At 42.1% G+C, this 27628-nt stretch overlaps 1 protein-coding gene across 1 annotated transcript in view; it reads right to left on the bottom strand.

Moving 5' to 3' along the window:
• The window catches only part of LOC135550359 (ryanodine receptor 1-like), a 71173-nt gene that overhangs the window by 5109 nt on the left and 38436 nt on the right, over window positions 1-27628 (bottom strand). Inside the window, exons 73-95 of the mRNA XM_064981077.1 lie at window positions 25114-25284; window positions 24919-24978; window positions 24626-24760; window positions 24061-24173; window positions 18278-18374; window positions 18071-18177; window positions 17905-17956; window positions 17692-17766; window positions 14054-14153; window positions 13798-13877; window positions 13641-13717; window positions 13431-13504; window positions 12882-12899; window positions 9862-9942; window positions 9650-9738; window positions 9360-9488; window positions 9157-9261; window positions 4085-4166; window positions 2672-3981; window positions 2456-2562; window positions 2142-2307; window positions 1924-2010; window positions 239-526 (exon numbers count right to left, since the gene is read on the bottom strand). Coding sequence (XP_064837149.1) covers window positions 239-526; window positions 1924-2010; window positions 2142-2307; window positions 2456-2562; window positions 2672-3981; window positions 4085-4166; window positions 9157-9261; window positions 9360-9488; window positions 9650-9738; window positions 9862-9942; window positions 12882-12899; window positions 13431-13504; window positions 13641-13717; window positions 13798-13877; window positions 14054-14153; window positions 17692-17766; window positions 17905-17956; window positions 18071-18177; window positions 18278-18374; window positions 24061-24173; window positions 24626-24760; window positions 24919-24978; window positions 25114-25284 — 3603 coding nt within the window. The remainder of the gene's footprint in view (window positions 1-238; window positions 527-1923; window positions 2011-2141; window positions 2308-2455; window positions 2563-2671; window positions 3982-4084; window positions 4167-9156; window positions 9262-9359; window positions 9489-9649; window positions 9739-9861; window positions 9943-12881; window positions 12900-13430; window positions 13505-13640; window positions 13718-13797; window positions 13878-14053; window positions 14154-17691; window positions 17767-17904; window positions 17957-18070; window positions 18178-18277; window positions 18375-24060; window positions 24174-24625; window positions 24761-24918; window positions 24979-25113; window positions 25285-27628) is intronic.

Below are 27628 nucleotides of genomic sequence, written 5' to 3' on the forward strand. Positions count from 1 at the left end.
TGCGAAAGTATTCGGCCCCCTTGAACTTTGCGACCTTTTGCCACATTTCAGGCTTCAAACATTTCAGGCTTCAAGGGGCCGAATACATTTATTGGATATTTCAAACTTTTTTAACAAGTCACTGTATGTATGTGTGTGTGTGTGTGTGTGTGTATGTATGTATGTGGTGTGTGTGTGTATGTATGTACGGTAGTAGTAGCAGTAGTTGTAGTAGTATCTACTATTGCATGAACCTCACCTTTAGACAGTTATAGCCGATGATGCAGAGGAAGGCGATGACTGTGTGCAAGGCGGCCAGGAATGTGAGGGTGGGCTGCATGTAGCCAGTGCTCTCCTCCAAGAAGAAGTAGACTGGGCCCTCCTCCTCCTCCTCCTCGTCTCCTCCTTCATCCCCACCAGATCCCTCCATCTCTTCTGCTGAGCCCTCAAACAGCCCACTGCCCTCAAACAGCGCCCCCACCCCTGAGCCCTCAAACATGCCAGAGCCCTCCACCTCATCACCTTCTCCAGGGGGGCTGTCCGACACCTGAACAATGGACACAGGCAGAGACACAACACAGATGCATTTGAACATTTAACACTTGACGTGTTATGCAGGGATGAGGTCAATTCCAATTGAAGGCAGTCAATTCTGGAAGTTCTTTGAATTTAAAAATCTAAAACCCTGGTTATCTGTAATGTTTAGGTCAGAACACTATACAACCACATGCCACTTCCCACCTGGAGAGGGTATCACACATAAAACAAATCAAATGACGGTCAGATACACTACATGACCAAAAGTATGTCGACACCTGCTCGTCAAACACCTCATTCCAAAATCATGGTCATTAATATGTTTTTTTTTTCAATTTTACTGCTATAACAGCCTCCACTAGATGTTGGAACATTGCTGCGGCCAGGGACTTGCTTCCATTCAGCAATGAGCATTAGTGACGTCAGGCACTGATGTTGGGCGATGAGGCCTGGCTCGCAGTCGGCGTTCCAATTCATCCCAAAGGTGTTTGATGGGGTTGAGGTCAGGCACGAATGTTGGGCGATTAGGCCTGGCTCGCAGTCGGCGTTCCAATTCATCCCAAAGGAGTTCGATGGGGTTGAGGTTAGGGTTCTGTGCAGGCCAGTCAAGTTCTTCTACACCAATCTCCACAAACCATTTATGTACGGACCTCGCTTTGTGCACGGGGGCATTGCAATGCTGAAACTGGATAAGCCCTTCCCCAAACTGTTGCCACAAAGTTGGAAGCACAGAATTGTCTAGAATGTCATTGTATGCTGTAGCGTAAAGATTTCCCTTCACTGGAGCTAAGTCACCTGAACCATGAAAAACAGCCCCAGACCATTATTCCTCCTCCATAGAACTTCACAGTTGACACTATGTATTGAGGCAGGTAGCGTTCTCCTGGCATCCGCCAAACCCTGATTCGTCCGTCGGACTTCCAGATGGTGAAGCGTGATTCATCACTCCAGGGAACACGTTTCCACTGCTCCAGAGTCCAATGGTGGCCAGCTTTACACCACTCCAGCTTGGCATTGTGCATGGTGATCTTAGGCTTGTGTGCGGCTGCTTGGCCATGGAAAACCATTTCATGAAGCTCCCGATGAACAGTTCTTGTGCTGACTTTGCTTCCAGAGGCAGTTTGGAACCTGTTAGTGGGTGTTACGACTGAAGAGGACAGATTTTTACACTCTACGCACTTCAGCACTCGGTGGTCCCGCTGTGAGCTTCAAATCAAATGGTAGGCTTGTGTAGCCTACTGTACCATGTTTCCACTTCACAATAACAGCACTTACAGTTGACCGGGGTAGCTATAGCAGTGATGGAAATTTCTCAAGGGGTGTCCACATACTTTTGTATATATTGTGTATTTCAAGTGACAGCTATTTTTTTATATATATATATATAACCTGTACAAATTTGTTCACCTTGTAGAAGAGTAGAATGAAGTTTAGAGCAAATGCAATGAACAGTGCCAGAAAACGCAGATTGTAAAAGTTCCGAGAGAGGTAGTTCTGGGAAAGAAAGAGACAAAACGTTGTATTAAATCGCAGGTGGACAGAGGAATTGACAGTATCCAAATTGCCACATCAGTAAGTCACAAAAACGATTAGAGGAAAGCAATTATTGAATTGCCATGTCTAACCAAGAATTTGTTCCTTTGGATGTCCAGCTCAGTCCAGAGTTGGAACCCTTGCTCCCTGTGTTGTTTCTTATTTTTCTTATCCTTGGCCTTCTTTTCCTTCGGTTCCTCCTGTTTCTCCTCCTCTTTGGTCTCAGCTTCTTTCTCAGCCTTCTCTCCATTTTCAGTGCTGAAAATTAAGTAAATGGGGTGTTTGGTTTATAGCACGTTCCAACAAACACCAAAAGATGAATGCATGTACAGTATTGGTTAATAAATGGGGATGGGAGAGTGTAGGGAGGCAGGACAGGTTTATCTACTGTACATGAGGTACTCACTCTGCCTTCTCAGGCTCTGGAGGGGGCTCCTCTATGGCAGGAGCAGGAGCAGGAGCAGGTTCAGCAGCTTGGCCATCAGCAGCTGCAGCAGCACCCTCCTCTGGTTGCTGCAAACCACAAGAAAAGCTAATTAGTATAAGTGAATGTAGACATACTTTACTGGAAAGCTCACAATGCACTTTTTACTCTCTGCATTAAATAGGAACGGTGCCTCACCTGTTTCCTCCTGGTCAAAGGAGTACCCTCAGGAGTAGGAGGCTCAACAGTGGCCTCAATTCCCATGTCACCAAGTCCTCCTGGAGCATCAATGCGTGGAGGCCCCCCACCTTCCTTGTCTTGTTTGTCCTCCTCCTCCTCCTCTCCACCGCCTGTGTCCATTTGGTCAGTCACCCCTCCTGCCTCTTGCTCCTCCCCAGTCCTAGGCTCCCCTGGCAGGTCCCCGTGCACCTCGTCCTGGGTGGGGTCGGGCATACTGGCCAAGATCTCTGTCATTGTGATGTTCTTGGCTCCCTCCACCAGGCCTCCTCCAAAGAGAGTTTGCCAAATGAGCAGGAAGAAGCCCTTACATACACTGTAGATGAAGTGCAGGATGCCAATGAGGATAGTCCAGAAGAAGGTGGCCAGACCCACCACTATCTGCTTGATGGTCATCTTCCTCATCCTGCGGTACTGCCTGCGCAGGTTACGGAAGGTGAAGATACTCAGGAAGTTCAATAAGCTGTTGATGAAGTCTGCAAAGGCAGAGCTGGACTCTGGCTCTCCTTCCTCTCCATTGCCCTCTTCATCTCCCCCTCCACCTCCTCCTGCCTCAGCTCCTCCTTCAGCCGGCTCATCATCATCCTCCTCCTCCTTCTCCTCCTCCTGCTCTGAGATCTGGGAGGCGATGTTCATCTCAAAGATGGTGTCCTCGCAGAAGTTGACAAACATCTCCATCTTCTCCGACTCGCCCCCCTCATTGACAACATCAAAGATGAACTGTCGTTTAGACTCTCTGACCTGAGGCATCTCCCACTGTGTGCGGTTGACCTCGCTGATCTCAAAGTAAATACGCTCTATCTTCCTGCTGGCACCCATGATCTCTATACGGCCCAGGAAGGGGCGGAAGTAGTTGAGTACACTCTCTGCCTGCTCTAAGAAGTTCTTCAGCCTGAGGTCATGAGGGACATGTTCAGACAGGTTGGTCAGCAACACTGCAATGTTAAATCCAATGTCTTTAGCTGGCTCCTGGAAGCGGTCGGCAAACTCCTCAAAGTTGATCATGTCATTCTCATCGGCCTCTGAGCAGGACAACAGGAATTGGATCTCAGAGGGAGAGTACTGTTTCTGGCTGTCCATTGCCTTCTGAAAGTCCTTCTTAGAGATCAACCCTCGGGGGTCGGTCACGTAATCACGGAAGGCGTCTGACGCCACAATGTCCTTCAGTTTGAGAAACATGTCAAAGAATTTGAGGATCATCTCCACGTTGCTGGACGACTCCACCAGCATGTCCACCATCTGACGGGCAATGGTGCCGTTCACCACATTACCTGAAACATGGCATAAAATGGAGGCAAATGATAAAGAAGGTGAGAGAAATTAAAGAGAAAGGGCAGAAACAGCAGAAAGATTGTCATAAAAATTCATTTTTACCCTCAAGTAGAGAGAGCAGCATAACCACCATGTCCTTTTGGAGGTCCAGTAGCTCCTTCAGCAGGCCAATCTGGCTGGAATCCTATGAGACAGTACAAACACATACAGTGCCTTCAGAAAGTATTCACACCCCTTGACCTTTTGTTGTTGCGTTACATAGTGGGATTAAAATTGATTTAATTGTCTTTTTTGGTCAACGATCTTCACAAAATACTCTGTAATGTCAAAGTGGAAGGACATTTACTTTAAATTGCAAAATAAATGAATATATACATATATATATATATATAAAAAGTTTAACACTAATATATCTTGATTAAATAAGTATTCAACCCCAAGTCAATACATGTTGGAATCACCTTTGGCAGCGATTAAAGCTGTGAGTCTTTCTGGGAGCTTTCCACGCCTGGATTGTGCAACATTTGGCCATTATTCTTTAAGAAATTATTCAAGCTCTGTCAAATTGGTTGTTGATCATTGCTAGACAATCATTTTCAGGTCTTGCCATAATTATTCAAACAGAATCAAGTCAAACTGTAACTCGGCTACTCAGGAAAATTCACTGTCTTCTTGGTAAGCAACTGCAGTGTAGATTTGGCCTTGTGTTTTGGTTATTGTCCTGCTGAAAGGTGAATTCATTTCCCAGTATCTGGTGGAAAGAAGACTGAACCAGGTTTTCCTCTAGGATTTTGCCTGTGCTTAGCTCCATTCTGTTTATTTTTTATCCTGAAAATCTCACCAGTCCTTAACAATTGCAAGCATACCCATAACATGCTGCAGCTACCACTATGCTTGAAAATATGGTGAGTGCACTCACTGCCCCAAACATAAGACTTTGTTTTCAGGATGAAAAGTTAATTGCTTTGCCACATTTTTTGCAGAATTACTTTAGTGTCTTGTTGTAAATAGGATTTTGGAATATTTTTGTTCTGTAAAGGCTCACCTTCTTTTCACTCTGTCAAATAGGTTAGTATTGTGGAATAACTACAATGTTTATTCATCCTGTTACCTCCTATCACAGCCATTCAATTCTGTAACTATTTTAAAGTCACCATTGTCCTCATGATGAAATGCCTGAGCAGTTTCCTTCCTCTCGGGCAACTGAGTTTGGAAGGAAGCCTGTATCTTTGTGATGACTGGGTGTATTACACTATCCAAAGTGTAAATAATAATTTCACCATGCTCAAAAGGATATTTAATGTCTGCTTCTTTGTGGGGCATTGGAAAACCTCCCTGGTCTTTGTGGTTGAATCTGTGTTAGAAATTCACTGCTCGACTGAGGGACCTTATAGATAATTGTATGCGTGGGGTACAGAGATGAGGTAGTCATTAAACAAATAATGTTAAACACTATTATTGCACACAGAGTAAGTCCATGCAACTTATGTGGCTTGTTAAAACCTCTTAAGAATTAGCCCCTTTTTTCCAATTTCCATCTAAAATGACATACCCAAATCTGCCTATAGCTCAGGCCCTGAAGCAAGGATATGCATATTCTTGGTACCATTTGAAAGGAAACACTTTGAGGTTTATGGAAATGTGAAAGGAATGTAGTAGAATATAACACAATAGATCTGGTAAAAGATAACACAAAGGAAAAAAACTTTATTTTGTATTTTCTTTGTACCATCTTTGAAATGCAAGAGAACAGACAGAATGTATTATTTCAGCACTGTATGTGCAAAGATTTAGACTGATCCAGTGAACCAATGCATTTCTGTTCAAAATGTTGTATCAACACTGCCCAAATGTGCCTAATTTGTTTATTAATAACTTTTCATGTTCAAAATTGTTCACTCTCCTCAAACAAAATAGCATGGTATTCTTTCACTGTAATAGCTACTGTAAATTGGACAGTGCAGTTAGATTAACAAGAATTTAAGCTTTCTGCCAATATCAGATATGTCTATGTCCTGGGAAATGTTCTTGTTACTTTCAACCTCATGCTAATCGAATTAGCCTATGTTAGCTCAACCGTACCATGGAAGGGACACCGATCCCGAAGTTAAGCACATTTTTACTCCTCAACTTATTTAGGCTTGCCATAACAAAGGGCTTGAATACTTATTGACTGAAGACATTTCAGCTTTTCATTTTTCATTTGTAAACATTAAAAAAAACACAATTCTACTTTGACATTGTGGGGCATTGTGTGTAGGCCAGTTACAAAACATCTAAATGTAATCAACTTTAAATTCAGGCTTTAACACAACAAAATGTGGAAAAAGTCAAGGGGTGCGAATACTTCAAGACACTGTACAGAACATTTTAGGCCTGTAGACTTATAATGATAATGAAGATAATTCTTATGCCAATGGAATCTAGAAGTATTCATGCAGTGTGACAGTAGTGGGATGGTCTGAATCCATATGTTTTGGATTTCAGTGCAAACACCTTTCATTAAGGAGTATTCAGCACAATGAGTCTCCAAATCTAAAATGTCCTTTCCCACCGACTATGTGCTCTACTACTCCCGAGAGTCATGCTATATCTTCTTTGATAAATTCACCCACAGTGGTTAAATAACTACTCCTCTACGTCATCTGGGGTCTGCGCTGAAAATACAGGTAACTGCCAAAATAAAGGAAACACTTGACGAAATGAGGTATACAAAGCATATTGAAAGCAGGTGCTTCCACACAGGTGTGGTTCCTGAGTTAAAACAAATAAAACATCCCATCATGCTTAGGGTCCTGTATAAAAATGCCCAGTTGCCCATTAATTTGCCTCCATGGCAGAAGAGATCTCAGTGACTTTGAAAGAGGGGTCTCACAGGAGTATAGGGGGTTTAAATCGTGTGTGTCTCAATCACCAGATCTCAACCCAATTGAACACGGTGCCTGAGACAGCATTTTCTACCACCATCAACACCAAATGGTGAAATTTATCATGGATGAATGGTGTCACGTCGCTCCGATAGAGTTCCAGAAATGTATGCGAAGGCGCATTGAAGCTGTTCTGGCGGCCAACGCCCTTTAAAGACACTTAATGTTGGTGTTTCCTTTATTTTTGGCAGTTACCTCTATGTACTCCAAGAAATACATGAACTAGTACGAAACTGCCATTAGAGTAAATGTCTCCATGTTAAGACATAAGGAGCTGAAGGTTAAAGTGATATAACCTTACCCTGAAGATGATCCTTTGCTTGCATTTTATTGAGACACACATTTAAAATATTTCACCATAAACAATTAACAAATCAGGAGAAAAAAAATAAAACATGTACCACACACACATCAAGTTACATTTGACATGTACGGAACTTACAATTCAAGAGAACCTGTATGTTCACTTGGTTTTTTTTTTGGCCAAAAACATTAGTTGAAAAACTATTAAAAAGTGAAAAAGAATATTAATTGAACACAGAAAGACTAGAGAGTAGCATGCAACTCCGACTTTATGCCGGGGCAAAGTTAGAATTAGTCAGAAAGCATCAGGTCAGAAGTGAACAGTATACAGCCAACCATCCATTACTGTGTATCTAGGTCATCCAAGTCATAAATGAGGTCACACAGAGGGGCAGATTAATACAGTGTATGCTCCATCAGGGATTGTTAAAGGGCTGTCTCTTTTCTCAGTTAGCTTTACATTCACCTGCTTTAAAGCCTTTCATGTTACTATGCCTAATGCAGACCGTTAAAAGGGGCAATCAGCAGTTGCTACATCCATTTTATTTAAATGAATCATGTAAATGTAAACAAAAACATGGTGAAACCTGTAATTTTGATATAATGTATGGTCAATCCTTGCATCCATAGCTCGGTCTATGAATTTGAGAGTGGTTACATTTCTCCAGCCCCTTCCCTCAGCTTTTTACCCGAAACGGGGCAGGGAAAACGCTTTGTTATTGATTCGACTGCTGATTGCCACTTTAATAAAGAAGTTGAGTAAAGTCTGGAATGAGAATCCAATATACAGCAGGTAGGTTAGTAATGTAATTTTATAAAGCACTTTGCGTTAACCAAATAAAGCAATGTGGACCTCTGCCTTTTATTGTCGCAGTAGGTTGTTTTCAGTTGTTTTAATTGTTTTGGATGTTGCATTACAAAAACAATAAGTACTTTTCTAGTTCTTATTCCAGCTTTAAAAGGCAGGTGAGTATAAAACAAACCGGGGGGAAAAAAAGGAAACCAGGGATGAATCAGGAAGAAGAAAAAAAACTGGTAAACACTCAATCACGTCAATGATAGATAAATAAAATGAATACATACTTTACCCTGCATAGACCATGTGAAAGACAGTTTACATAATCATTATCTCATACGATTTTGTAAGCAGAGTAAGAACGCAAAGACAGTGCTACATTTCAAAGTACTTTGGTTTTTCCTGTGAAACTTCTATCAAGGTGTTATGTACTAACATGACATCACTAATATACGTAACGCTAAGTACTTTACATATACTTTACCAATCTACTAACTACGATACAAATATGGTGTTCATTTCTTCAATTACTACTGCCATAGTCATATAGGTGGGAGGTCTGCAAGCCAGTGCATTTGTGTGAATGTCAGGTAAAAAGAGAGCATGAGGAGATCTCTGAGGGGGGGGGGGGCGTAAGAGCGGACACTTTGATGTAGCAGAGGATTTAGCATCACACTAATATTTAGTTCACCATTCCAGATTCAGTTTCTAGAAACTACTTCTACCGCAAATATATATATATTTTTTTAGAAATGACAGACTCAAACAATGCAACAAAATAATTCAAGTTGTGTACTTGAAAAGTGTTTGTCAAGTGCAAAATTGGCAGTCAAGTGTAAGTTCATAACAAATGTTCACCCCTGCAATGGTAACACAGATCACTTTTGATTGTGAAACCACAATCTTGTAGGTGCATTTGCAAGCTGATCGTGTATGTTGTGCACAGCAAGCAGTGTATACTAGCTACACACAGGTTTTCAAGAGAACATATCAGATACATGTGTGTGATATTTCAACTGTGTCATTTCCTCATGCACAACAAGTCAATGTTTGCTTAAGGTAGATCATTTGTGGTTTCTAAATGCTGCTGGCGGTGTTTTGTATGGTGAGAGATGGGTACAGTATGTGTTGAGGTAGGCAGCTTGTACCTGTGCCAGCTTCATCATCATGTGGGCAAAGACGTGGAGGAAGCCCACCACTGCATCCCACAGCCTGCTGTGGGTCAAGGACTGCTGGTTGCCTGTACATGGACCCTGAGGGGGGGAGGGGCACCAGGTACAGTTACACACATACCATACCCAGTAACATCCAGTCATCTACATGCTGTACAGATGAATGGGTTTATACTCACCTGGATGTACTCAGTCAGACTGTTGAAGATCTGTTTAGCCACTGTCATGGCCTTGGAGAAGTTCTTCTTGCCTGGCTCATCAATGATATCTTTCCCAGAGTAATACCAGTAGAAATCACTGATTGACTCCTTGAGAGAGTAGAGAGAGAAAGAGAAGAGAGAAGAGAGAGGAGAAGTGAAGAGCGAGAGGAGAAGCGGAGAGAGAGAGTGTGTGCGAAATATGTGCAAGGTGAAAGGGATAACAGGACACCTCTTTAACAGGTATGTGTTAATAGTCAGAGTCCCAGTACCTGCAGTCGGAGGAGGTAATCCACAGTGCAGATGATGATGTTTATAGTGGTGGTGCTGCCTGTCTGTGTCCGCAAGTAGTTCTGGAAATCTGAGACAAAACACACAGTAAGAGTCCACTCAAAGGAATTACAGCAAGTTATGATTCAAGTCCTGATTCAATGATAAATCTGTCGTTCCTTAACTAGAACACCATTGTCATAATTCCTCTCACCGTTATTGTGGCCCTCACAGAGAAGCTGCAACATGCGGAACAGATCACAGGTGAACTCATCATCCGCCATGACTTTCTCACCTGGGAGGGGAGAGACAAAGGGACAGAGCATCAGACTAGTTCTAGGAATACTGGAAGTCTTTAAGGGGGGTGGGGTGTTGATTCAGGCTGCCTCTATCTGTATGCGGTGTAGGCTGGAGGCTAACTAGACAATTTGCGCCATTCATCGGAGTGTTAGCCTGTGCGCGCCATGGTCAGCAGCACACAAGCTTGCAGCAATAAGATGAGTGTGATGATCATTGCACAGCTCTCCATCACGTCTGGGTAATCGCATTAGTAAGAGCTGCAGTGACCTCCTTACAGACCGTCCATCTTCCTGATCCCCTTGGCAACATAGACGAACAACCGTTTTAGTTGGATACCGGGGTTGCTCTCTGTGTGACTACAAAACAGGAAACCTCAAACACTTGCTGGAATCCCAGCCAAGAGGTTGGCGTGTAAAAAGCACATTCACAGGAACAAGCAACGATAAGAACTTCTGCATTTTTATACACGTAATTAAACACCATTAGCGTCACATACATAAAACACGTACAGAAACAGTTGTCCATAAACACGGAAAAACACAGTATGCTATACAGTGGGGCAAAAAAGTATTTAGTCAGCCACCAATTGTGCAAGTTCTCCCACTTAAAATGATGACAGAGGCCTGTAAGTTTCATCATAGGTACACTTCAACTATGACAGACAAAATGAGAGAAAAAAATACAGAAAATCACATTGTAGGATTTTTTATGAATTTATTTGCAAATTATGGTGGAAAATAAGTATTTGGTCACCTACAAACAAGCAAGATTTCTGGCTCTCACAGACCTGTAACTTCTTCTTTAAGAGGCTCCTCTGTCCTCCACTCGTTACCTGTATTAATGGCACCTGTTTGACCTTGTTATCAGTATAAAAGACACATGTCCACAACATCAAACAGTCACACTCCAAACTCCTCTATGGCCAAGACCAAAGAGCTGTCAAAGGACACCAGAAACAAAATTGTAGACCTGCACCAGGCTGAGAAGACTGAATCTGCAATAGGTAAGCAGCTTGGTTTGAAGAAATCAACTGTGGGAGCAATTATTAGGAAATGGAAGACATACAAGACCACTGATAATCTCCCTCGATCTGGGGCTCCACGCAAGATCTCATCCCGTGGGGTCAAAATGATCACAAGAACGGTGAGAAAAAAAATCCCAGAACCACACGGGGGGACCTAGTGAATGACCTGCAGAGAGCTGGGACCAAAGTAACAAAGCCTACCATCAGTAACACACTACGCCGCCAGAGACTCAAATCCTGCAGTGCCAGACGTGTCCCCCTGCTTAAGCCAGTACATGTCCATGTCTGTCTGAAGTTTACTAGAGAGCATACGGATGATCCAGAAGAAGATTGGGAGAATGTCATATGGTCAGAAAATATATCTAACTTTTAAATAAATATAACTTTTTGGTAAAAACTCAACTCGTCGTGTTTGGAGGATAAAGAATGCTGAGTTGCATCCAAAGAACACCATACCTACTGTGAAGCATGGGGGTGGAAACATCATGCTTTGGGGCTGTTTTTCTGCAAAAGGACCAGGACGACTGATCCATGTAAAGGAAAGAATGAATGCGGCCATGTATCGTGAGATTTTGAGTGAAAACCTCCTTCCATCAGCAAGGGCATTGAAGATGAAACGTGGCTGGGTCTTTCAGCATGACAATGATCCCAAACACCCCGCCCGGGCAACGAAGGAGTGGCTTCGTAAGAAGCATTTCAAGGTCCTGGAGTGGCCTAGCCAGTCTTCAGATCTCAACCCCATAGAAAATCTTTGGAGGGAGTTGAAAGTCCGTGTTGCCCAGCAACAGCCCCAAAACATCACTGCTCTAGAGGAGATCTGCATGGAGGAATGGGCCAAAATACCAGCAACAGTGTGTGAAAACCTTGTGAAGACTTACAGAAAATGTTTGACCTCTGTCATTCCCTACAAAGGGTATATAATAAAGTATTGAGATAAGTATTTGGTCAATAACAAAAGTTTATTTTCCACCATAATTTGCAAATAAATTCATAAAAAATCCAATAATGTGATTTTCTGGAGAAAAGTTTTTCTCATTTTGTCTGTCATAGTTGAAGTGTACCTATGATGAAAATTACAGGCCTCTCATCTTTTTAAGTGGGAGAACTTGCACAATTGGTTGCTGACTAAATACTTTTTTGCCCCACTGTATACACAGTGTGCACAGATAAAAGTACATGGTCACATCAACATGGATAGGTACAATGGACATCACGGTATACAGACATACAACGCAATGGAGAAGTTCACTCCCCTCAGTTCCTTAGTCAGTGCATGCAGAAACACAGAGTCATGCAGCACAGACCTGCTATACTCCTCTAACTTCCCTGAGTGTAGGTCAGGGCCAGAGTTTGGTGTTCTGTCCGAGCAAGGTAAATATGGGGGTTGATGCCATTGCGGGGGGGGGGGATTACAGCGTAAGTCATGTGAGCAGACACGAAGGGCTTATCGGGGGAATCATGGCCAGGGACCAGGGTTAGCGAGTCAACACTAAGGGTGAATTTGAGAGATCGATGGATTGAGATATTGCGCTGATTCTGTGCTCAGGAATTCTTATAAGTCGCAATAGTGGCGAGCTTCAGAGTTTCAGTAGATCTGCGGTTAGACACTCAAGGGGAAAAAGAATGCTTTTCAGTCACTGTCTGTTGCTAGTGCAATGACCTCTTTGAGAGTTGAATACGTTTGCCATGTATACATAGACATGTATTTACCTGAAGAAAACAACGGCATTGGCATTACTTGACATGACTGAGAAGTTATTTCATAAACTCTTTGAGTGTGAAATTGAATAGGGGTCGGCGCCACAACACGAGATCATTCAAAAGAGCTGAAGGAGATGAAGAGACAGGGAAGGTGACAGGGAGAGAAAGAGAAAAAGGTAGAAAAACAGAGGGACAGAGGTATCATTTACCCCGTTCGGACTTCATGTCTGAGGACCAGCAAAGGATGGAATGGGAGAGGGGAGGGAGGGACGCAATGATGGCAAGGTAGGGAAAGAGAGGGGTAGTGAGTTGACAGACAACAGTAGAATACTTAGGAGTTGGGAGGGGAGGTTAACAACAGTCTATTGTCAACAATTCTAATTTAGAATTAGTTTACAAGTACATTAGACTTACAAAATATTCTACAAATAAACATTGAGTGTAAAGAACACAAAATATTAGCAGGTCAAAATACACTACTAGACAGACACTCTGTAAATTCAAATCAACATCTGACAAAATTACACAGTTAGATCAAAACATTCAATCATTCAATCATTATTGGACAGCAGAGTTGATGGATGTTACTACTCGTTAACACTCGTAAGATGAGGAATGAAGTGGAGGAACTATCACTCAGTGACCATAGGCCCTGATACTGAACAAGTGTGTGTGATTGCCTGGACAGGACATGGATGCAAAGGTGAGGCAAAGGTGGAGAACCAGTGTCCTGTACGGTCAGAGCTTTAAACACTTACTTGTTCCCTCCTCCGACACCATACCCAGCCCCTCTGCCTTGTTCTGTCTCTCAAAGGCATTCAGGTCCAGGACACTGCCATGAAAAACCAACACTTTTCTAAGCATACATAGTCACCTTTAATCAAACTTCGTAAGCTGTTGACTCTGTTTTCCAGTATGTATGTAAGTTCTATTCTATACTTGAGTAATTCAGGGGTGAAGACAAAAACCTGCACGTCTGCATTAGAGCCTGGACACTCAAAAAGAAGCCGACATCCTTCTTATCCTTCAGGTATTCAAGCATTTTCTGCAAACAGATAGTGAGACCAGTCAATAACGATTATAACCTCAGGTCAGATGGACAGAGCCCACTGGAGTGACACTAACCTGTTGAACCTCAACGTTACCACCGTTTAGGATGGAGATGCCCAGTTTAAGAGTGGAGGACACCATGCAGCCAGTCTCACCTAGATGGAGCAAAAAGTACTCTTTACCATTCTAGATGACGGGTATAAATAGTCTTCGCAATGTGTCGACCATGACAGGTATCCTTCAAATACGCGCACCGTGACTGAGAGACGTTGACTTGTAGGGCTAGCCTGTAGGGAGCGTGCATGATGTACTGTACAGGCCGGGGAAGTACCTTTGCAAGCGCTGATCATCTGCAGCACCATCTCAGCCGCCCCACGGTTGTGGAGACGGGACTGCTGGTATAGGAGCCTCTGCTTCTCCATCTCTTTTTCCTGCGATAAGAGACACAGATGCTGTGACTGTGTCCTGGTGGTCACACATCCCACCCCGCAGTCACTCTGCATTCACACAGCTAGTTCCTAGCTGGCTAGACTTTCTCCCTAACCTCCACGGACTTACAGCCGTAAATGTTTTAATAGTGCAGGCCTATAGTTGTACATGCTACATGTCACAGGCGGCTGGTGGCACCTTCATTGGGGAGGACGGGTTCAACGGAATGGCTGGAATGGAATAAATGGAACGGTATCAAACACATAGTTTCCATGTCATTATTATGAGCCGTCCTCCCCTCACCAGCATCCTGTGCTACATACTGTGTCTGTCTACATTTGATATGGTTTCTCATTCTCAGTCTCTGTCTCTATTTCTTTGTCATTTTCCTCTCAATGTGTGGAAAAAAAACGAATTCAAACCTGCATGCTTGGTGTGCTTTTTGACTCGTTTTTCCACTTTTCATTAGCTTTATATCACCTGTCTGTCTCATTCTCTCTCCCCGGTTAATTAGTCATGGAGTCGTTACACTAGTTCTTCACGTTTGCCGACTTGAGCAAACGTTCGACTACAGCAAACAGCCCCGATGGCCTTGCATAATGCAGTAGTAGCAAATGCAAAGGGACCATACAGGATATATTGAATAACCACAGCTTCTCCCCTGGTGTCTTATATCACATTTTGAACTTCACACAGCCCTCCGTTTCTATTTTAAAAAACCCAAAACATCTCTTTGTCACAGAACCACATTTACTGTAATGCAGTTCAGCATATATAAAAAGGTATAAAAACGAACCAGTTGTAATACTGTAACCAACATTTTCTTTAAAACAAGATTGAATTCAAACAAAATACAGACATGTTTTATCAGTATCCCCACCCACAGCCTCCCACCCTCCTAACCCACCCACACCCACCCAAAGCGCCACCCACCGCCCGCGTATGCCTGACCATGGTCTACCCAGTAAGTGTGGTGAAGGTGTACTTGGCATTACTTAGAGGTTTTCCAATCCATGGAAACAATAGTTTTTTGGGGGATAAGCCCTGCCTGAGGTATAGTATACAGTCTGTCTACCAGTGAAAGTGCTGTAACTATGTGTACACATACTGTTACTGTATGTCTGACTATGTGTCTAGGAGAGTAGACTGGCTTTCACTGTAGTCTATTGGTCAATACGCTAAGTAAGTATGGAAAGGAACAACATTGATTAGTAACATTCCGTAAATAGAAATGAACGTGTTATGCCAGAGTAAGTGGGAGAGCGGAAAGAGAACATGGAACTGCCACGGACAGAAGTCAGTAAAAGGTTCATTAGTTGGTTACGGTGTGAGAAACGGACAGGGTCAGTTCTGTTAGAGATTTCCATCCGAGAAACAGACAGGATCTGTTCGGTTAGAGATTCCCATCTGAGAAACAGACAGGATCAGTTCTGTTAGAGACTCCCATCTGAGAAACAGACAGGATCTGTTCTGTTAGAGATTCCCATCTGAATCTACATGAAAGACCATACAGTACACAAGGGGTATGAGCTGACAGTGATATGCTAGACTTGGGACAATGTGTAGTAGTATACATGTAGCTAACAACATGGCTAATGACCTCCTCCACTGTAAAATGTAAAACTATTTTACTATTTTATAAAACTATTTATAGAATTCCTATTCATCCAAACATACCACTTACTATATATAAATATTAAAATATACCGATATACACTACCGATATACACAATTTATTAGGTACACCCATCTACTACCAGGTCGGGCCCCCCTTTGCCTCCAGAACCACCCGAATTCTTTGGGAATTGACACGTTTCTCAATAGGTATCATCAAGGGGCCTAACGTGCGTAGGAAAACATTCCCCACACAATTACACCACCAGCCTATACCGCTGACACCAGGCAGGATGGGGCCATATAATATACGCTATAAAGGTAATGCCGCATACGCCAAACCCTGACTCTGCTTGGTCCGACAAATCCCAGTTCCTGTTGCGTCATGCTGATTGGCAATCTTTTTCCACTCCTCAATTGTCCTGTGTTGGTGATCACGTGCCGACTGGAGCCTCTTCTTCTTGTTTTAAGCTGATAGGAATGGAACCAGGTGTGGTCGTCTGTTGCAATAGCCCATCCGTGACAAGGATCGACGAGTTGTGCGTTCCGAGATGCCGTTCTACAAACCACTTGTTGCACTGCGCCTATATTTGCCTGTTTGTGGCCTGCATGTAAGCTTGCACAATTCTTGTCATTCTCCTTCGACCTCTCATCAACAAGTTGTTTACCCCACAGGACTGGCGATGACTGGATGTTTTTTGTTTTTCTTACCATTCTCTGGAAAACTCTAGAAAATGCCGTGCGTGAAAAGCCCAGGAGGCTGGTCGTTTCTGAGATACTGGAACCGGCGCGCCTGGCACCGACGATCATACAACGCTCAAAGTCACTTAGGTCCCTCGTTTTGCCCATTCTAACGTTCAATCGAACACTAACTGAATGCCTTGATGCCTGTCTGCCTGCTTTATATAGCAAGCCACGTTACTCCATGTCTGTAGGAGCGAATCATTTTTGTGAACCGGGGTGGTGTACCTAACAAACTGGCCACTGAGTGTATATACAAATTATGGAAAATGTAATTTGTATTTCTGGCGAAAACAAATGGAGGAGCCATTATATCTTGACAACATTAATTTGACCCATGTAAACACATTCTGCCTGCCAAATTGAAGGGATATACATCAGTGGAACTTTGTGCTTAGCAGGTAGGTCGCTGCTTTAAGAGGGTCCACATGATTTTTGTATGGTCTACAGTAGGGTTGCTGAACTGGCAGCCGTAGTTGGCCCGCAGGTGGTTTCTGAGCAAATATTATTTTTTATATATATATATATATAAAAAATAATGTTTATATATATATATATATATTTTTTTTTTTATGGACATAAAAAACTGTAAAAACACCAGGAAATCAGCTCCAAGTGATTTTAATTTTGGAAATTTGTTCCCAAGTATTCCCACGCATAATAGAGAAACGTGATCATATACAAATATAAGCAAAATTTGAAATGATTGCTTTAGTCCAATATTATATCTGTTTAGGCTTCTTTCAATCAATTTTCAGTCTACAAATTATTTGTAATTATGTTCCAACCCCCCCAACCATCCACTCAATCATTTTTTCCTCTGCGGCAGAATCTAGTTGATGATGCCTGGTCTACAGAATGTGTTTTTTTCCCGGATCACTTTGTCATGCAACATCCCCAGAATGTTAACCACGATGTTAACCACAATGACAAGGTACAATCCAGAAACATATGGGTTGACGCAAAACACACATAAGGAGAAAGAGGGACAGAACATTTTTGATGAAGCAACACACATACAGTAGAAAGAGAGATGAAACAGACAGGAGAGACAGAAGAAAGACATATGCATGGGGGCTGATGTGCAGTGAATGATGTGGTCACTCGATGCGTCGAGAGCTACCGCTCCAGTGTCTCCCCGGTCCCCTGTCCCTGGTCGCCCCATACCAGTTCTGTCTGTCGCACCTCAAAGGACATCTCATCCTCAGCCCCTTCCTCCACCTCCTCTCCCCCTTCGTCCTCCTCACCAATGTGGCAGCTCTACAACACAAAGAAAATGAAAAAAAATAATAATAATTACATACTGTAAACAAAACAACAACACATTAACATACTTATAACCATAACACGCTAAAATGTAACCTCCTAAAATGTCATTCAAACAGAAAGATAACTCACCTTTGCCATAATATCAGCGTATGCCATATATAGGTAATCTGTATCAAGTTTACTGTAACAAACAGAAGGAACAGAGGCTTAGGCAACATATCAAAAGGTGGAGATGTGTTGAATTCAATCCAAAAGCTGCTCAACTAAAACACTCGAGGGAGAAAAGGAGTCCCACCTCTTTTCTGTGAGAGCAGTACGGCTGAAATGCAAAATGAGCTGGTGAAGAGGGTCTGGCTTGGTCTCCGTCTCTTCCTCCTCCTCTCCTTCCTGCTCCATGGCTTTCTGTGTTAGAGAAAGAAATGTGGGAGTCAAATTATAGGAGGAAACTCTCAGATCCTGAAATCCTCAAAAGGTGAGTCAAGCATGTGGCGGCAGAGCTTACAGACAAGTCGTCTATCATTCTGTCCTCAAAGGAGTAGCCCTCAGTATGGATCCAGTTGCGTTTGTACCCTTCCAAGAACATATTGGAAGCTCTATGCCTGTGAGTCAGACAGAAAAAAGATGTTAGTATCTGTATTTTACTTGTGGCTGGGTGTTATTAAATATACAGTGGCACCAAAAGTTTAAAAAGTGTTGATAATGGACAGAATGCGGTCGGGCCATCACATAATTGGCTTATATATTACTCCTACAGAATTTCAAAGTGGGCGAGGATATTGGAAATTTTACCAAAGCCCATAGGATCATAACTTGTTTTTAACTAGGAAAGAAAAATTTATAACCAACTTTTTCCGACATAACATAGGTACAGCAGATCCCCTTATTGTATGGGACACTTTTAGCATTTACATTTGGAGGCCATGCAATTCAGTGCCCATCTCTAAAGCAAAAGCAATTTAGGTCGAAAGAGTCCATAGGAAAATGGAAGGACTAACAGTACAGATAAACAGCAATAAAAAAACGGTACCATAGAGGCTCAGAATTAGTTAGACGGAAAACAAAAAGAAATGGAGGAACTTATTCAAGAAAGATCAAGTGAATATACACTACCGTTCAAAAGTTTGGGGTCACTTAGAAATGTCCTTGTTTTTGAAAGAAAAGCGAATCTTTTGTCCATTAAAATAACATCAAATTGATCAGAAATACAGTGTAGACATGGTAAATGACTATTGTAGCTAGAAACATCTCATTAGTAATGGAATATCTACATAAGCGTACAGAGGCCCATTATCAGCAACCATCACTCCTATGTTCCAATGTCACGTTGTGTTAGCTAATCCAAGTTTATCATTTTAAAAAGGCTAATTGATCATTAGAAAACCCTTTTGCAATTATGTTAGCACAGCTGAAAACTGTTGTTCTAATTAAAGAAGCAATAAAACTGGCCTTCTTTAGACTAGTTGAGGATCTGGAGCATCAGCATTTGTGGGTTCGATTACAGGCTCAAAATGGCCAGAAACAAAGTACTTTCTTCTGAAACTCGTCAGTCTATTCTTGTTCTGAGAAATGAAGGCTATTCCATGTGAGAAATTACCAAGAAAATGAAGATATTGTACAATGTTGTGTACTTCTCCCTTCACAGAACAGAGCAAACTGGATCTAACCAGAATAGAAAGAGGAATGGGAGGCCCCGTTGCACAACTGATCAAGAAGACATGTACATTTGAGTGTCTAGTTTGAGAAACAGACGCCTCGCAAGTCCCCAATTGGCAGCTTCATTAAATAGTAACCACAAAACACTAGTATCAACGTCAACAGTCAAGAGGCGATTCCAGGATGCTGGCCTTCTAGGCAAAGGTATACCAAACCTTTTTTGATATACTCAGAGGACCGTTATATTATCGGACGGTCTGCTTTCATTATTACTGAAACAGGATCCAAGTGGTACATATAAAGATATAGTCCATAAAAAAAATCGGAGGCTTCTTACACTACAGTGTTGTGATGCAAAAAATGATTGTACAATGCTTAGCGCATAGAATTAAAAAAGGTATTGTTGGATATTATTAATCCTAATTAGACAGGTTTTTTACATGGACGATACATTGGAGATAATATAAGACAAGCACTGGAAACAATAGAACACTATGAAACATCTGGGAAACAAGGCCTGGTTTTCATAGCTGACTTTGAAAAGGCTTTTGATAAATGCCTGGAATATTTCAATTTTGGAGAATCTCTTATAAAATGGGTTAAAGTTATGTATACCCAGGTGTAAAATAGTGAATTAATGTCTACTTCTCAGAAAGTTTTAAACTGTCAAGAGGAGTAAAACAAGGTTGTCCACTATCGGCATATCTATTTATTATTGCCATCGATATTTTAGCTGTTAAAATCAGATCCAAAAATAATATTAAAGGGGTTAGAAATCCAGGGCTTAAAAACAAAAGGTGTTATTGTAAGCTGATGATTCATGTTCTCTTTAAATCCACAATTTGGATACCTCCACAGCCTCATAGAGGATCTAGGTACTTTTTCTAACCTCTCTGGATTAAAAGCAAATTATGATAAATATTACGTATTGGATCACTAAAAAAATACAACTTTTACATTACCGTGTAGTTTACCAATAAAATGGTCTGATGGGGATGTGGACATTCTCGGTATACATATCCCGAAAGAAAGAAATTATCTTACGCCAATAAATGTTAATCAAAAGTTAGCAAAAATAGATAAGATCTTGCTACCATGGAAAGGAAAATACCTGTCTATTTGTGGGGGGGGGGGGGAATCTCCCTAACTCCTTAGTCATATCACAGTTCACCCATTTGCTTATGGTCTTGCCTACACCTAGCGACCCGTTTTTGTACTTACACGAGCAAAAAATACCAAATTGATTTGGAATGGCAAGCAAGACAACATTAAAAGGGCCTATTTATATAATGAATATGAATTCGGAGGACAGAAATGATTAAATATTAACGCATTAAAGGCATCAATCATACAAAAGTTATAATTCAATCCAAACGGGTTCTCTAGCAAATTAGTAAGAATGTCTCCCCCATGTTCAAGAATGGCCTTTTTCCCTTTATTCAGATTACAACATCTCACTTTCGTTTATTTGAAAACGATAAAAAATATTGTTATTTTTAAAACAAGCCATAGAAAGTTGGTTGCAATTTCAGTTTAATCAACCAGAAAAGACGGAACAAATAATACAACAAATATTGTGGTTACTCAAATATAACAGAACCATTCTTTAAAAAAAAAATATATAAACTTTGTAAATTATATCATAAATAGAACTGGTGGAGTTGTCACGCATGCAGCTAACTATGTTTGCTTTACCCAAAATTACAACCAACTAATTGCAGCATTACCGCAAAAATGGAAGAGGAATGTGGAAAAAGTAAGGAACTGGTCTGTCAGCCCTGCAATAAAGACCAACATGTGTAAAGGAAAATTGTGATAAATTAAAATATGTACCAGTTTCATTTAAGGACCAAAAAATAAAACAGCTGTACCCTATAGATTGCAAATAGTTGGGAAGAGATTCCGATGTATCGATTCCATGGAACGTGGTTTATGAAATGATACGGAAAATGACACCGGATTCAAAACTTTTTCAATTGAAATTATTATACAAAAATCTTGCAACCAATAGAATGTTGAATAGAATATATATATATATATATATATATATATATATATATATATATATATATATATATATGTCCACATATATGGGGGATACAAGCTTCCCAGCTCTGCAGATTTTGCTGCGAAGAGAGAGTCATTAGGTCATTTATTTTGGGACTGTCCATATGTAGCTAGTTTTTGGTCACAGGTCCAGGAATGGCTGAAGAATTGCAACATTTACCTGGAGCTAAATCTGCAGATAGCACTACTGGGTGATTTGAAAAGTCATCGTGAATCAATCAATAATACTTTCAGCAAAACATTTTCTTTAACTTACAATCTATAGAAACTATGAAAATAGCAAGGTTCAGAACTATTGTGAAGCATCACAGCGCAGTTGAAAAATATACGAAAAATAGAAATCCAATATGTATGGTGTTAAGAGATAGATGGGAGGAGTTGAACGGAGCTGAAGGGTGGGACTAAAACAAACTAAATATAACTATTGTAAAATAGATTGTGTACGTAAAATGTATATATGTATAAGCTAGAAGTAGAAGCTTAAGTGTTGTTGTTCATTAGTTTACTCCAATTAGGGGAGGGGGATGGTAGTGGAAAATATATTTTCAAAAGATGCGTGTGTATACACACACATACACACACATATATATATAGTTGAAGTCTGAAGTTTACATACACCTTAGCCAAATACATTTAAACTCAGTTTTTCACAATCCCTGACATTTAATCCAAGTAAAAATTCCCTGTCTTTGGTCAGTTAGGAACTTTATTTTAAGAATGTGAAATGTCAGAATAATAGTAGAGAGAATGACTGATTTCAGCTTTTATTACTTTCATCACATTCTCAGTGGGTCAGAAGTTGACAAACTCTATTAGTATTTGGTAGCATTGCCTTTAAATTGTTGAACTTGGGTCAAATGTGTTGGGTAGCCTTCCACAAGCTTCCCACAATAACTTGGGTGAATTTTGGCCCATTCCTCCTGACAGAGCTGGTGTAACTGAGTCAGGTTTGTAGGCCTCCTTGCTCGCACACACTTTTTCAGTTCTGCCCATAACATTTTCTATAGGATTGAGGTCAGGGATTTGTGATGGCCACTCCAATACCTTGACTTTGTTGTCCTTAATTTTACCACAAGTTTGGAAGTATGATTGGGGTCATTATCCATTTGGAAGACCCATTTGTGACTAAGCTTTATCTTCCTGACTGATGCCTTGAGATGTTGCTTCAATATATCCACATAATTGTCCTTCCTCGTGACGTCATCTATTTTGTGAAGTGCACCAGTCTCTCCTGCAGCAAAGCACCCCCACAACATGATGCTGCCACCCCCATGCTTCACGGTTGGGATGGTGTTCTTTGGCTTGCAAGCCTCCCCCTTTTTCCTCCAAACATAACAATGGTCATTATGGCCAAACAGTTCTATTTTTGTTTCATCAGACGGGAGGACATTTCTCCAAAAATAATGATATTTTTCCCCATGTGAAGTTGCAAACCGTAGTCTGGCTTTTTATGGCGGTTTTGGAGCAATGGCTTCTTCCTTGCTGAGCGGCCTTTCAGGTTATGTCGATATAGGACTCGTTTTACTGTGGATATAGATACTTTTGTACCTGTTTCCTCCAGCATCTTCACAAGGTCCTTTGCTGTTGTTCTGGGATTGATTTGCACTTTTCGCACCAAAGTACGTTCATCTCTAGGAGACAGAATGCGTCTTCTTCCTGAGCGGTATGGCGGCTGCGTGGTCCCATGGTGTTTATACTTGCGTACTATTGTTTGTACAGCTGAAGGAGGTACCTTCAGGAGTTTGGAAATTGCTCGCAGGGATGAAACAAACTTTTTTTTCAGAGGTTTTGGCTGATTTCTTTTGATTTTCCAATTATGTCTAGCAAAGAGGCACTGAGTTTGAAGGTAGGTCTTGAAATACATCCACAGGTACCCTCCAATACAGTCAATAACATAATACGAAAAAAAAGTATATATATACAGTGTGTGCAAATGAAGATAGATAAGGGAGGTAAGGCAATAAATAGGCCATAGTGGCAAAATAATTACAATTCAGCAATTAAACACTGGAGTGATAGATGTGCAGAAGATGAATGTGCAAGTAGAGATACTTGGGTGCAAAGGAGAAAAAAAACACTATGGGGATGAGGTAGTTAGATGGGATATTTATAGATGGGCTGTGTACAGGTGCAGTGATCTGTGAGCTGCTCTGACAGCTGGTGCATAAAGTTAGTGAGGGAGATATGAGTCTCCAGCTTCAACTGTAAATACACACACACACACGCACGCACGCACGCACGCACGAACGCACGCACGCACGCACACACACACAATATCTATTTTCTACATTGTAGAACAATAGTGAAGACATCAAAACTATGAAATAACACATAGAATCATATAGTAACCAAAAAAGTGTTAAAACAAATCAAAATATATTTCAGATTTTAGATTCTTCAAAGTAGACACCCTTTGCCTTTGATGACAGCATTGCACACACTTGGCATTCTCTCAACATATAGGCTCTTAATGTTCATATGTGTTCTTAATACGTTCTTAATGCTTTGTACATTGTGTATATGTGTATATGTGTTTGAATACAAGGCTGTAGTAGTCTCTCTGACCTGGGTAGGTTGTAGAGTGGCGTCATCCTAAAGCAGGCTACCACAGCCTTGCGTCTCTGCTTGGACAGTAGTTTGTGCCACACCATCTTCTTGGATTTGAAGGGGTGCTCCGTCTAAGTGAGAGAAGAAAGAACTGAGGGAAACGGCACCACTGACATCATGCCATGTGTGTCAAGTAGGATTATATTGACGCTGTGGGATTATATTGACGCTGTGGGATTATATTGACGCTGTGGGATTATATTGACGCTGTGGGATTATATTGACGCTGTGGGATTAAATTGACGCTGTGGGATTATATTGACGCTGTGGGATTATATTGACGCTGTGGGATTATATTGACGCTGTGGGATTATTATTGACGCTGTGGGATTATATTGTGGGATTATATTGACGCTGTGGGATTATATTGACGCTGTGGGATTATATTGACGCTGTGGGATTATATTGACGCTGTGGGATTATATTGACGCTGTGGGATTATATTGACGCTGTGGGATTATATTGACGCTGTAGGATTATATTGACGCTGTAGGTTTGGACATGGGTGTATTACTCTACTCACCACCTCAATGTGATAGAGCACAGCTGACACCTCCTGCACCCTCTTCACCACCTTCTCTGGAGCGTCAGCATCCTCAGCCTTCCCTGCCATCTCCTTATACAGGGACATCTGCCAGCGCATGGACGGGTTCTCTACCTGGACACAACACACACACGCTGCAGCTGGGGGAACACACACTGCTGCTGGGGGAACACACTGCTGCTGGGGGAACACACACTGCAGCTGCGGGCACACACACTGCAGCTGGAGGAACAACATGTATCACTTTACTGTACCTACCCACTCCATCTTACCTTGCCTTGAAGATGCAGGTTGTTTTGCAAGAACTCCCTTACTTCCTCATCAGTGTCCCTCTGGAAGAAAATGTTTTGATATTTATTTTGGGAACAATTTCTTTGTCTAGATATACAGCCCTATGGTCCGGCACATAAGACTAGTTTACATGGTTACTATGGCAGAGTAATTCAAGACAGCCGAGGGCACACTACCAACGAGTATCGGATCTTGGCCAGGTTGATAAGCTCATGATCAGCAGGGGAGCACATGTTGAGGCCGATGGGGAGCATCTTTTTCAGGGCAGCCACAATAAGTGACGTCTGCACCGAGTAACGGTCTCCCCGTCTCTTCTTCTTGGTACGCTCCACGTCTGAGCCACCAGCCTGGAGAACATAAGGAGGGACCAAGGCGTTACGCATGTCTTCCTCATACATACGGTTGGCGCCACAACCACTATGCGGGGGCACTGTACCACATATCAAGTAACACTGCTTAGCATTGAACCCATGACAGCACTGATTCAATGTCACAACACGCATTATTCCCAACTTGCTACTTGTATTCCAGTGGACATGTGACCATTTCTTCTCATCATTTGAATGACCTGTTGGGTTAGACAGTGTCCCCCTACCTGTTCACCCGGACAGTAGCTATCACAATACCAATAATTAACACCCTGTAATATCAAGAGCCATGGACTCCTCTCTGAACCCTTCAGTCTAGGTCACTTCCTTTACATTACCATATCCTTCAGTGTTTGCGGCATGTGGATAAGCAATGTACTGAATGAGCAACCTACGGATACCCGGAATGAGGGCTACATCTCAGCACCATAATGATCTGAATCTCTGAACTCCTGGCTGGTAAGGGGAGGGGAATGTGAGAATGTAATACTCTATTGAGAAGGACTGGGGGGGGGAGGGGTGATGGGGTTGGGGGACGACAACTGAAAGGAATCATTCTAATCTGTAGGACAGGAAATCAGTCAAACTACACATATAAAAACATGCTTACAACACACACATTACGTCCACATGAAAAACCATCCAGCATTCGATGGAAACTGGTGAAAAACAACCTTCTACGGTATGTTTCTCAGGTGAGTTTGGCACCAGCAGAACTAGGTGAAGAATGAATACGTTATATGGTGTCGGAGAGTAACAGGCGCTCCTGTTGAAAACACACAAAACAATTTGCTGTTAGTAGCATCATGTTGATGGGAACTAGAATCAGACTGAAGGTGTTAGCTACCAACTAGCAAATCACACAAGCAAACCAAATGTCCGTGGGATACGTTCCGTCGCCCCTGTGCTCTACTCCCGCACTCCTGTGCTGTTTCTGTGGGGGAACAATGTCTGTTGTCTGCCCTCTATGACGTCCCCAGCAAGCTTGTATGTGTGTGTCATACAGCAGGCTGAGGATGGCCAAAGGAGTGAAGATAACAGAGGAGCCCATAGTAATGGCCGCCCCACAGAACAGGAGAGGATGCAAAGCCCATAGAGATCCTATTAAATTAGTATTCTAACTGCTACTTCTATGGCAAAGTTCATACGAACAGAGAACGTGTCGTAGATAAATGCACTGAAGGACTAAGGGAATCTGCAGTGGTGAAAAGTGAGAACAATGTGTTACAGGTAACTGCTCTACGTAGATGCAGCTCAGAGTACGCCCTTCATGCCGAAAAAAAGTGCATCTAGCTTTTCCCCGTTACGTTTCCCTGTGAGTGTGTGTGTGAGTGGTAGGAGTGTTTCAAAGCCACTGATAAGTCCAGGCAGACTCAACCGCTTCTCCAAACCAGTACTTTAATGCAAGGAGTGTGTTACGAATAAGGCTCATTTAGAGGAAGGTGGGGGCGATGGTTTTAGGGGAGATTTTAGAAGACAGGTTTGATTAAAATAGAATGAGGTGAGGTAAAGTCACATCAGGCATATTCTACATAGGGTAGTATAGAGCTTGTCCCAGAGACCTGCTTCAGTCCTGTTAAATATAGTGTCAGGTCAGGGTTAAAGTGGGACAGGTGGGTGGGTGGAGACTGACTGGGGGATATGAAGAAGCTAAGCCATGGTCTGACACAGTTAAAGGGAGTGAGTGCTGAGCGCAGAGAGGGGGGCTAACATCCCCTTGTGGAGTGAGCTTGATCACAAACGCTATAGACCAACCAACCTTCAACAGAAAAGTAAAGACATAACAGGATGACTCCAACCCAACTACAATCAACTAAGTGCAAACTCATTGGCAGGATGATGGCACTCTGCTCCCACTGCTGCTTTGGGCAGGCCTAGTGCGGAGCCTAGTGCCATGAGCCCGACTCTAAGGCAGAGTACTTTCATCAAGCTCCTCCAGACTCCCCCCGTCACACACTGGCAGGACTGAGGGTGGCCCACGATGGCCCGGCCCTTCGTCCAATAGTGTTGTATCAGTATGCTGCATTTCTCTGGCCTTTTCTACTGTGCCTGTCACACACTCGGTCACACAAGTGTGTTTATGAATGTAATTCTATGCAGATGACCAGTAAACGTTTTATGAGAGATTAAGAGCTGGACGTTTAGCTGAGTGTATGTCACCGTCTAGATATGTGAACACAAGCCAGTCCCCAGTGTTGTCGACAGTGTAACTGGATCTAAAGCATATCAGTGACGCATGTAAGTCAATTCAGACCAACTGTTTTCTATTTCTGTGTGTCATCGTGCAGATATAAACATGTGAAATGCTGGACCCAGTTTCGTC

The sequence above is a fragment of the Oncorhynchus masou genome, chromosome 12 (assembly GCF_036934945.1).
Source record: "Oncorhynchus masou masou isolate Uvic2021 chromosome 12, UVic_Omas_1.1, whole genome shotgun sequence".
Classification (NCBI taxonomy): Eukaryota; Metazoa; Chordata; class Actinopteri; order Salmoniformes; family Salmonidae; genus Oncorhynchus; species Oncorhynchus masou.